Genomic DNA, 12,690 nt, shown 5'->3' with positions numbered 1-12,690 from the left:
CCAGGTGCTTCTGCACTTAAGTTGCCCAGGTACTCTCTGCTCAATTGGTATCTGTTGCTTTGTATATTTGTATGCTTTTAAGCATTTAAAGGCAGATAACCAACCTCCCTCGTCCTCCCCCTGTAATTTTTGTTTTATTTATTTTTTTAAGTAAAATGTTGCCATTATTTTAATTTTGCATTTCCCTTAATCTTAACAGCACAAATTAAATTGAACAAACAAGTTGAATGCAAGGAAAAAATGTTTTACTGTGCCTGTTTTTTTCTCTTACTCCCCTTCACCCTTGAGGTCTCCACAAAAACAGCTGTTCTTACCCGTCCGTCCTCAGGTGATTCTGAAAGGAAATATTGCCAATTCACTTCTCCTTTACACCAGCTGTCTCCATACTCGTTTTCCATACAATTTTCTATTGAATGTTCCTTAGTTATTTTCTACAATTTATATTATTTTTAACTGGCAATTTATGCCTTTTAAATTCTTTAAAAATGTTCCATTCCACTGTGGCATTAAAACCCCCAACCCCCAAACTGGTAAGAGTACTGAATAATTTTCTCATTCTGAGATACCCAGTGATTGTGAACTCCTCGATGAGGAACATTCTCAAACTTTGATAGATGAGTCTGTTAGCAAGGCATTGTCCAAAGCTATAATGTCTGCAACGACAACCAAGCAAGACTCCACAATAAAGTCAGTTATATGAACTTTATGTAATGTTTAAACTGCTAAATCTAAAAATCCTGCTACCCCTTATCAGTTTTGGTCAGCTGCAGAATCATAAGGCAGCACAACCATAAAGAACACACAAAGGACTGTTGGGAAGTAAAATACAAAGGGGCTGGAGAAATAAGCCACACAAAGGGCTGAGAGAGACAGACACACACACACGGGCTGGAGGATTGTGAGAGACAGACAAGGAGGTGTATGGCACACAAAGGGGAAAAATGGGGGATACGACACACAAGAGGAGATAGGGAATACCAAATGGAGTAAAAAAAAAAAAAAAAAAATCGAACGATATTTACTGCTCCCCTACTACATTTGCGAGAGGGTTTAAGATATTCTGATTAAATCACTCTAATCCCAGACACAAGAGACAAACTTCGCTGGTGGCTAAAACACATCTCTTCCCGACCTTGTAATAGAATTGGATGCAGTTCGGGAGCTCACTATAGAGCATCTTCCACAGGAGGAAAATGCTCACCTAAAGAGCCATCTCTACACACAATTGCCTGTAGCTACTCATGGGTTTCTTTGCTTTAAAAAGTTTCAAAGACAAGACTCACTGCTGTGTTTTCCTAAAGATGGACAACATATCAGCAGTCAAATACATAAATAGATGGAGAGGCAGGAAATCCAAAGAATTGGTGGAACTTGCAAAAGATGTTTGGTATTCTGTCTAGATCGAGACATTATGCTATATGCAGAATATCTTCCAGGTCAATCCAACATGATAGCGGATTCGAACTCAATGTTTCTCCACTATTACAGCGACTAAAAGTTGGATCATTCGATTTCCCAAAGGTTTAACCCCTTAAGGACACATGACGTGTGACATGTCATGATTCCTTTTTATTCCAGAAGTTTGGTCCTTAAGGGGTTAATCAACTCTGGGGTCCTTTCCAAGTAGATCTATTTGCTTCTCAGCTAAATTGCCAATTACATCCTTTTTTGCAGTTGCCAGCCAGTTCCATAAGCTCTATGAATGCCCATTTTTATTTGGATCCCGGAAGTGCCCGCCCCCCAGTGGCTGTCTAGGCAGACAGAGCTATAATGTAAACATTGCAGCACTAAGTGCAAAAGGTTCACAGCACCCAGACCATTCCAAGGGGCAGAAGTGGTCTGGGTGCCTGGAGTGTCCCATTAAATTAAAAGGAAACCCTCTCTCAAAACCATTTCTAATGTTCCTCACATGTTCTTGGATTCTAGTGTGGAGTACCCTTTTGGCTCTGCCTATATATGCTAGACCACAAGGACAGGTGATCATATAGATTACTCTGGTGGAGTGGCATGTAATCATTTGTTTAATTTATTAAAAAAAAAAAATAATCTTGTGGGTGACTATGTTCTTTAATTAGTTTTTTTGCGGTTTGAATTCTTACATGCCCCACATAAACCACAGCCGTAAAATTCATTAGATTTGTTTAAAAAAAAAAAAAAAAAATGAAATCTATTTTTAATCCCATATGTGGTATATGGTTTTGCACTAAATTCTAAATTGTATATTTTGCCCAGCCCTATAGGTTATGGTGTGTTTTTTTTTGGAGAGTATACTGTTTTAGATAGGGTCTTTTTTTAATTTATTTTTTAATTGGCCAATATTTGCTGATAATTTTCTTTAATGATCTACTTTTACAATTAAAATCACAAATAAGTGCTGATGTTCTATGTCTTTAGTTCTATCTTTACTTCTTACCTCATTATAGGCGGACTGTAATAACTTATCCTGGTATGCTATTTCTTTTAAATAATTATCCTACTTGCCTGTTCTTTAAACTTTACATCGTCAGTACAGTTGTGTTTGATGCGCAAAAGTTGTACCTTAGAGACATTCAACAGCCACTGAGAGAAGTGGCAGCTCTTCTCCCCTATGTAGCTGTTGAGGTCTACCTTTTTGAAGAAAGTTCAAGTTGTTACTGAGTTACCATCTACATAAATATTAAGGTCTAAAAAGTCCACGTTTACTAATGCGATACACGTCATTAAAATTTAAATAGGTTAAAAAAATATATATATATATATAAAAAAGTTGTCTATGTAATGGCGATATACCATGCTATTCGCAACCCATCTTTGGTCACTATGGAGAAATATATGTTCCCACAGTGACATGAATAAATCTGCATAGCTAGGCCCAAACCTTCTGCCAATCGCTGTCCCACAAATTTGTTTAAAAAAATAAAAAATAAAATAAAAAAAAATTCTTACCCAACCAAAAAAAAGTTATTTGTAAAAATCCACTGTATAATTAAATTGATTTGTGATTTAAAAAAAAAAAAAAAAAAAATCGTGGCTTGACATCCCTTGTCATGGGGAATAATAGTGTATAGTGAGTGGACGTCGGCTTTTTCCTGGTGGTTTATTTTTATTCTTGTGTACCTTAGGGAGGTAATAAAAAACAACAACAAAACAGGAATATTGGGGGAGAGGTACATTTGAAAACATACTAATTCGGATTTAAAATACCTACATTTTTCCTTTTTTTTATGTATTACAACTCAATTTAATATATTTTGTTGGATCCTTCGTTAAAGATGATAGAACCTACTGTATTTTAAGTAGTCTAAGTGCCTCTTTTATATAATCCTCAATATCAAGTATTACAATCCCCCCGCCTTTATTGCCAGGTTTATTGACTATAGTTCTATCCTCTCTTAACGGTTTCATTGCTTGTAATTCTAAAAAAAGCTCAAGTTATATTCCTGAGAATTCGTTTTCTTCCCCCCATCTTATTGACATCACGCATCATCATCTTCTCAAATGTAGTCATCTCAGAGCTGCAGCATTGTGGGAAGAAGGTGGAGCTGTCTCCAGGGAGTATTACACCTCTATATTTGATTTGTTCTTCAGTTCTAAACATTGGTTGTTTCAGAAAGAAACAGACAGAATTCCTTTTGAACGTATTCAGATCTAGATATACACTGAATTTGTCAAGTGGTTTTGAAGGAGTAAATTTCAGTCCTCTACCCAATAGTTCCTCCTGTCCTGGAATCAGCTCTCTTTTGAAAATTCCATTTCGGTGTCTGTCTCTTTCTTTTATATAGGTGTACTCCTCTAGTTCCCCTTCTTCTAAACTGCGTCTTCACTTCCCTAGGGACATAGGTTATGAGGGATTGTCCTTGTGTCGCCTCCTCATATGTCTGTGCCCAAAATCCACATCTACAGGCTGTGTTGTTAAGGGTCTAAAAATACTGCATAAGGGGAGGTCTCGATCTGTTTGTTCGGTTATCCCCCTAATGCATTGTGGGTTCCTAATTGTTCTATTGGGTATAGGGGATTTTTAGGTCTTTCTTCACGGTTGTCTAAGTTTCCTCCTAACAACTCTTTCTCAGTCTTGTGAGTCACCTCTTAGGGATTGCTCGTTATTTAGATCTCTGTGTCAGTCGCTTGTTTGAGTTATACCTGGGATGTCTATTTCGTGAATGCGTTCGCCTGGTTTCCTCCCTATGCTTAATTCTGTTATGTGTATTTTGTCTCCTCTATTAGTCAGACCATGCGCCTCAGCACTCTGATTATAAAGGGACACTATAGTCACCAGAACAACTACAGCTTATTGAATTTGTTCCGGTGAGTAGAATCATTCCCATCAGGCTTTTTGCTGTAAACACTGCTTATGTCAGAAAAAAAATGCAGTGTTTACATTAGAGCCTAGTGATAACTTCACTGGCCACTCCTTAGATATCTGTTAGAGATCCTTCCTGGGTCATGGCTGCCTAAAATGCATCCAAACATTCTGTGTCTCCTCCCTCTGCATGCACACTCAACTTTCCTCAGAGATTTATTGATTCAAATTATCTCTATGAGGAGATGCTGATTGGCCAGTGCTGTGTTTGAATTGTGCTGGCTCTGCCCCTGACCTGCCTCCTTGTCAGTCTCAGCCAATCCTATGGGGAAGCATTGTGATTGGATCAGGCTACCACTTCTGCTGATGTCAGAAGGCAGGTCTAAAGGAAACAGGGACAAAGACAGCAGCTGCAGACTAGAATACAAGTAAGATTTAACTATATTTAGGGAGCCATGAGGGGACCAGTGGGCCTAGATGGTGGTTTTAACCCTATAGGGTCAGGAATACATGTTTGTGTTCCTGACCCTATAGTGCTCCTTTAAGTGGTCTTCCGCTTTGTGGTGGAGTTACTGCTGTTCCTAAAGGCTTCCACTTTCGAATAATACCACTTACAGTTGACTGTACAATATCTAGCAGGATTGAAATTTCACGAACCGATTTATTGCAAAGGTGGAATTCTACCACAGTACTACGCTTGAATTCAAGCTATTTGGAACTACCGTACTTTTTTTTCACAAAATGTTTGAAAATGCAGACTGCATCACTAAAAGTGCTTTATTTTATACACCTGTGGCAATGGGTCTGATTGAAACACCTAAAATCAATAATTAAGAGCTGTATTCCAATACTTTTGTTCATTCAGTTTATATACACATGAATACAAAAACACAACGCAAACTGCTTTAGAATATATTTTAAATCATGCACATATACGAAAGAAAACACAAAAAACAATGGTATTAAAATAAAACAAAAACGTTTATTCCAAGCAAAGACGACGCACACAAATGATTCAGTAGTTATTGCCGTAAAAATTAACAATTAAATAAAGATGGGATTAAATTAAACAGAAGGGCAAAAAGAAAGAACTGCTGGATGGGGTTTCAAGAAGAAGTAAGAAATATCTGCATGCAAAAGGCTATTTAAAGGCAAAGGTAAACCTGAGAGGGGGGTAGAAACGAAATACAAATAGTTCTGTAGATTCCAAGATAGAGGAGGCTGGAGTGGTTACAGCATACACCTTGAGTACACAGTCAGACCTGCACACTGTGCAGACTATTACAGGGCTTAGAGAAACTGCTGTAAAAAGAGATTTGACATTTAAGTGAGACACTCCGTTTTACATGGCATGACTTGCATGTCTAAACCAATACACACTGTTAATGAAAATTTAGTTTCTCTCAAGGATAATAAGGAAATAGATGTGGGTACAAAAATGAAAAAAAATTATAAAACTAACCATATCCCCTATATCAAATTAATGCTTTACCCTACAGGGAGAAAAAAAAAAAATCAAAGGCCGACTATGTACAGCCTTGTAACAATTAGACTAGCTATTTACACACCTCAAATTTGAGAGGCAAAGCCTTCTAACATTTTACTCAAATAAATGTACTAACCGTCCTTAGACTTGTTCAGATACCGTATGATTTGTCATAGATCAGTATCCACACAGTACCAGGGTCTGAATCTCATTGACAATTTGCTGGTAAAGTACCAACAAAATCATATTCATAAGAGAGATTGTATTCTGAATCAGTTTACAATTCAAAGCACTTACTTTATGGATCATAAATGGACACAGACAGGATAGAGCTCCCAGTAAAAATAAATAGCATAATGTAGGCTCTGAGAAATTGTCAACCACATGTGCAATTCTCAGAACATCTCAAAAATGTCTGAAGTGTGAATGGACCATACTGATGTGGTGTGTAAAGGAGAAAAAAAAAAAAAGAGAAAAAAAAAACCTTGTAACTGAATAGTTACATCTATATCAGTGCTACACATCGCACTTTCAAAGAATCATGAAAAGATTACATCCATGCACCTGTTCACATTCGTAATCAATCAGGTCAGATTACATATGCACTGATAAGACATCCAAATTAATGGACACCAATTAGACCCACACCATAAGTACGTAAAAAAAAAAAGCTAAAGTGGTTGAGTCAGTAGCCTCTAACAGTAAAGTAGAAAGGAAAAAAAGAAAGAAAAGAAAAGATTTTTGCTGCATGTATGCCGTTTAGCATCGGGCCCATGTCATCCAATAGAATGTAAAGAAACTGTTCAGAGCTATTTTAACTCCTTCAGTGCCAAGAGACCGGATATATTCTACAATTCATTGGTTTAATTAAATATAAACTGTGGCATATGAGTTATTGCTTTTAGCATGAAAACACAATGAAGGGAACCACAGCAGGCAATCTTTTTTGTTTTTTCCCAGTCAAGTCATGAGCCCTGGATTTTTAAAATACACTGAATTTTCCACAAACTGTATACACATACTATTCTCTAGCCTCTTCGATATGTGACATTTGCTAAATGCGGCTGGTTAGTGATCCAGTTCTTTAGAGAATAGAAAAGCAAAACATAAGAAGGAGCTGGTATACAACATGGAACGACAATTCCCTTTTGTTCACATGTATGAAGAAAACACATTTGTCAGATAACTAACCAATGTAAATAAGCAGTACTAGCTGGTTATCACAGGCTTAAGAAAATGCTTATCTCAAGTAGAAATTGCTGGATTTATTTGCATTGACACAAGTATGGGATACATCACTGCTATGGTATTAAAAAGCAATGTATGTATTACAAGTTATTTTATAAACAATGTTTTTTTACACAGATGTTGCACGGAAGTGCAAATTAACCCAACAATTACACAGAGAACATTAGCAGATTGGTATATCGATTACTTAAAATGAACAAGATAAAATAGGCACTTCAATTTTGAGAAGAAAAAAAGAAATAGTTTCTAAACTAAATTTCTGAAGTAGTTAAATTAATATACAGGTATCAGTTATAGGGGAGAGGGAGTATCTTGTAACGTAGATTTAACTTTGGCACTATATCCCATTAAATTAAAGAAAGATGGATGTATAAGGGGGCAGGGGGAGGAAATCAAAAACTAATAACTTTTGTAAAGACAATACAAAGATCAGTGTGCTAAGAGCACTTGACACATGGGAAAACTGGTAACATTTCAATATTAGTCACCTTTTTATGTACATTAATGATCTTCCCCCTCCCCCACACACCACCATTTTGGCCAACACAGAACATTAACAGCACTATTTTCAAAAACTGGTATCAGATCCATTCTGCATCCCTCCCTGAACCCACTTCTCTTTTGTATAAAAGTAGAAACAAAAAGAATGAAAAAGAGAACTTTTCAGGTTGTGTGGAAATATTTGTCATGCCTGCAAATCCAACATATTTCTTTTCAAATAATAGCTGGCAGCACTGACATGAAAACCATTGGCTACATTTCTTGTCTTTAAATCAGTTGTCATTTTTGCCCTGCTTTTGCAATAAGCATATGATAAGTTGATAGACAGCATAAAGCACCTCTTTCCTTTATAAGAAAACATCCAGGCACCCGAAGAGCAAGTAGAATCTGAAGAGTCAGCAGAGAAAGAACATTAAGGCTTCACCACTTGCGTGAAAGTTATTCAAGTATCAAGAAAAGGCCAGAAAAAAAGAAAAAAAAAAAAAAAAGAGCAATGCCCTCCAAGGAAAAGAGAAGACATACAAAAACTATTTCCATAATGCAGTCAATTCCCTAGAAATCTCAGGGATTTTGAAAAGGCCACAAATTTAAGAAATGTTCTTTTCCTGAAAGGAACACACACAAAATTTGGAGAGATCAGTTTCCTTCTCTTATGACATTCAGTATTTTCATCTTCACGGCAAGGGAAGAATACATAGCATTTTATCTGTTCCTTCACAGGATACTTTTATTCCTACCCTTGTCTCCGAGGTCCATGTGACATGGGTAGGAGTGGCACTTCAAGAATATTGAGGTGGTTAAAAAGGTAGTAGGGCAAGTGAGAAGGCCACGGGTAAAAGGATAACAGGCAGTCCATTAACGATTGCCTTTCATTGCTTCTTTTGCAGCCAGGATTAGAGGAGTCAGGCTGGACAGTGGTTTTGCGAGTTTCAAAAACGGGTGCTATGTGCAGAACAAACAAAACAAAAGAGAAGAAAATTTTCAGTTAAAAATTGTTCAAGCTTAACGAGAAATAAGTTGATCAAAATAATTTTATAATCCACAAACCTAGCACCACATGGGCAAGTACTAAAACTTTTTTTTTTGCAATAAGTCATGTGACATAAAAACAACTTTAAGGTGTAACGGTCAGGGCCGATCTTAGGGTCACAAACGCTTAGGTGAAGAATATTTGTGGGTGTCCCCAGGTGGGTATGGTCATCTTACCAACCCCTCCCTTTTGCAAATGTCCAGTCCAGACATGCATGCTTCATTGGCAAAGACTCCACCTCTCCATCTATAATATACACCCCTTTTTGAAGACAGACACACAGTGACAAATTAATTTAATTTTAACTTTGGGTAAACCGGTGTGGATCCTCTCCCTACGGTCCAGTGGCTTTATTGCTGTTCAGTGATTACATATTTTGACTCCCGGGATCATTGCAGGGCGCGCAAGGGAGCAGTGAGGAATTGTAAGATCAGCGCTCCCTTGCCACCAATATATTTTGGAAGAGTAGGCACCTGCCGTCCAGCTAAGCAGGTGCCTACTCTGCCATAGTGGCGGCTACCTGCTTCGGAGGCTACCTAAGGTGGCCATCTCCTGTGACAGGCCACTGGCTTGTTCCTCTCTGCACACTTCTACTGTCCCTGTGCACCCCCCAGGATCAGCCTTAAACTCTATTAATCAGGAACAAAGTATTTCCATTTGAATATTATTATTTTTTTTAAATTTAATTTGTACTTACCTGAAGGAGCTCTCTAGCTGATCCTCTCTTTTCCACATCCATTTCCAGGGAGCGGTTCAGGAAATCTCTGAATATAGGGGACAGCTTTTCAGGATTCTGCAGTTCTGGGGTTCCATTAGTAGCAATCAAATACAATGCCTAGTGAGAGAAATCAAAAGCTTATAGACAATGAACAAAATGTACTTAGATTATCACTTGAGACAATAGTTGCACACCAACTTACCCTTAGAGGGTTTTCATTGAGGTAAGGTGGCTCTCCTTCAACCATCTCAATGGCCATGATACCAAGAGACCATATATCTACTTTAGGACCATATGCTTTCCTGGTAACTACTTCAGGAGCCATCCAGTAAGGGGTACCAACCATCGTGCTACGCTTGCTCTGTTCTGGGGTGATCTGTGCACAGAAGCCAAAGTCGGCTGTAGAAAGATTGTTTAGGTCATGAATATAGGGACACTCCAAGCACTATAACCACTTGCAAAAATCATGATACAAGTAATCCTAATAGTTTCCTTTTATCCTATTCATTATTGCTTCATCCTATTCAGTAGTGCACGTTGTGTAACTCCCAAGTGATTATATTATATAATATTGAATCTTTACTTCATTGACCTTTAGTGTGCCTTCATCTTAGGATATATGCATTTTAAACCACCCCATAAATGACTACAACTTGATTTAGGATTGACTGCTCAATACACCAAAAAAGGTTTAAAGCAATCTGCTTAGATGTAAGATACCTATCTTTTGACAACGTTTGGGAAAATTAATGAATAAAGAAAGAAATCACAAAAGCATAGAATTCTAGCACAATACATTTGGTTAACCTGTGTCATTAGATATGGTTCCTAGATTTTATGTTGCAACTCAGTTTTCCAATTCAAGGAAGACCTATACTCACTAAGTTTGACGGACCCATCCATTCCTAAAAGCACATTGTCACTCTTGATATCCCTGTGGATAACCTGGTTTGCATGGAGGAATTCTAGGGCTTGCAAACACTACAACAAAAATAGAGACAAATCATTACACATCATCAGTAATTTCACAGTATATAGGTGCCATTAAATATACTTCATCAACTTTCATGATATTTATATTGGGATTTTATCAGATACTAAAACACCCAAATAAAATTAAACGTAATAAATAATAATTAAAATAATGACCAGTACTAGAAAAAAGTAATTTAATCATCATATGCATTTTGTGCACGGCACAGCCAAATATTTAACAATATGGGTGATACATTAATACGTTTTAGAATCTCGTTTATTGTATTCCGCGATTTTATTAAATATCCCCCTTTCTTCCCAATCTGTAGGTTCATTTTCCCTGGATCAGTACATCACTTCCTAAACATGTATAGATGTGCTGTTCTAACACTATTGGCTTTCTTTTATAACTATGATGAAAATAGTGGGCTTGGAAAAAAAGTTGAAAATGGAACCCAGGCAATTTCTAGTTACTACTTTTTAATGAAGATAGTTGCAAACAGATCTGCCACTGCATTCAACTAAAAGCTGAACTGCTCTATTGGTGTGTAAGACATGTGAAAAGCTTGTATTAAAAGGACCACTAAAGTCACTCAAACCACTTCAATAAAGTCTGAGTGCAGTGTTCCTGTCATTTTAAACACCACCCATGTAAAACATCTCAATTTTTTATTTATTTTTAAACAAAAGTGGCAGTGTTCCTGTTCATAGCAGAAATTGTGAATCTTGGGACTTCCAGTACGCATCGTGTTTTTAATGCATTTTGTTTAGCGCTGGTAGGTAAACTCTCTCTCGTCCCAAAATGTGACATTTACTCATAAGGTTAGCATGTTTTAACACTGTTAGGGTAAAGTTTCCTTTTCAGCTTTGAAAATTAATTGATTTTTAATAATCGCAAAGTTAAAATCAAGATAGTGGTACACACCTCCCGGCACACAGCTGCAATCTGTGCTTCATCCATACAGGTTTCTGTTACTACATCTGTGAGAGACCCACCTGCTAGATATTCCATTACAACAAACAGTTCATCCCCCACTAGGAAACTGCACAAGAAATGAAATGTGTTACTTAAAAATGCATTAAGACAGACAGGTATGGCCATCATGCCACATGTTACAGAAATTAACAGAATGTACAAATCCACTCAAACATTTTTAATTTAATTTCATACTTTCTAGTCTCCGATTACAATAATCAGCTCTTTCGCACCAAGCGTTTTATGTCAACACGTGATAGAATTGTAAATACCTCCAGCTGTGCCCAGTTCATCCCCCTCAAGGGTCATCAGCACAATACTGTTTTTCTTAAGATTAGAACATGCATTCAGGTGTTGCATCAGACTCTACTGTTATCCGTCCAACGGCTGCTCAACCTAACTAGCCTGGCTGCCGCCGTTTCATGTAGAACAATCACTACAGTGGGCAAGTTTTTGCAGCTTTTGGTCAGCCAGATAAAAAGTTACATTTTCTATTACAAAACAAACAAAACCATAATTTAAAAAATATTGATTTTCATTAAATGTAATAAACGAGATGTAAAAGTGTAATAGCCGTTGTCCTTTTCACATGTAAAAAGGGAAGTACATATGTCTCACAGGTTCAGTGACAAGATGGATTAGCTTGACATGTGAATAAGCATTACATATACAAAGGTGCATTTTATGGTACCTGTCCAAAAAGTTTACAATGTTTGGGTTCTTCAGTTCTTTCATCACCAGAATTTCATTGATGATCAGTTCTTTCTTGGGCTGCTTCTGAAGATTTATTTGTTTAATAGCAACCTAATCAGAAGATAAAGAAGATTTAAAAAAAAAAAAAAAAGTAGATAAACAGCTTACTTTTCATAATCAAAAATCAAACTCCTGCTGATTTCCACAAGTGATGAAGCTATGTGTTCATGAGTGAATTTTCTGAAAATGCTACCTCTATAACAGGCTCTTTGGAGCCTCCCAGCTGTGCGTACAGACGCACCTTCACCTCTACCGTCACCTGGCACGGATTGGGCGGAATAATAAATGAGTGAAACACAGGAGCCTGTCGTGTGTTCATATCCTATAATAATTGAAGGACAAGCGCACATGCTAAGCAATCCTTCAAAAAGCAAAACAGAGCCCTCCAAGAGCAGCAACCCCATGACACGGCTATCCAAAACACCAAAATCACCAGTTATGCAAAGGGTAGAGATAGCTCTGCTACCAGACATGTCTCTCTTGAGGACAGGCAAATACTGGGGAGCTCAGGGTCGAGTTTCCCTTTATAAGGCTAGGAGGGAAGGAGACAGGGGGTGGGGACTGCATTTTGTTTTTTAACCTCTTCAATGCTACCTGTCCTGTGAGAAATGGGCATCTACATCCCACTCGTTAAGACTGCTGCTTGGATGTTTGGAAAATTAGTCTGAATACAAAGAAATAGCTCCTTTCTCATGTGTAATGTATGACTATCAAGGAATTTATA

The 12,690-nt window shown here is 37.4% G+C and overlaps 1 protein-coding gene across 2 annotated transcripts in view; it reads right to left on the bottom strand.

The window, feature by feature from the left end:
• Window positions 1-6,442: 6,442 nt before the first annotated feature.
• Window positions 6,443-12,690, bottom strand: part of PAK2 (p21 (RAC1) activated kinase 2) — a 44,811-nt gene continuing 38,563 nt past the window's right edge. For both annotated transcript variants that reach the window (XM_063442269.1, XM_063442270.1), the window contains exons 10-15: window positions 11,905-12,017; window positions 11,163-11,280; window positions 10,144-10,243; window positions 9,465-9,661; window positions 9,242-9,379; window positions 6,443-8,456 (exon numbers count right to left, since the gene is read on the bottom strand). In XM_063442269.1, coding sequence (XP_063298339.1) covers window positions 8,370-8,456; window positions 9,242-9,379; window positions 9,465-9,661; window positions 10,144-10,243; window positions 11,163-11,280; window positions 11,905-12,017 — 753 coding nt within the window. In that variant the 3' untranslated portion in view covers window positions 6,443-8,369. The remainder of the gene's footprint in view (window positions 8,457-9,241; window positions 9,380-9,464; window positions 9,662-10,143; window positions 10,244-11,162; window positions 11,281-11,904; window positions 12,018-12,690) is intronic.

Source organism: Pelobates fuscus, chromosome 2, assembly GCF_036172605.1.
Source record: "Pelobates fuscus isolate aPelFus1 chromosome 2, aPelFus1.pri, whole genome shotgun sequence".
Classification (NCBI taxonomy): Eukaryota; Metazoa; Chordata; class Amphibia; order Anura; family Pelobatidae; genus Pelobates; species Pelobates fuscus.
The sequence above is the reverse complement of the archived record's forward strand: the minus strand, read 5'-3'. Positions and strand labels throughout refer to the sequence as shown.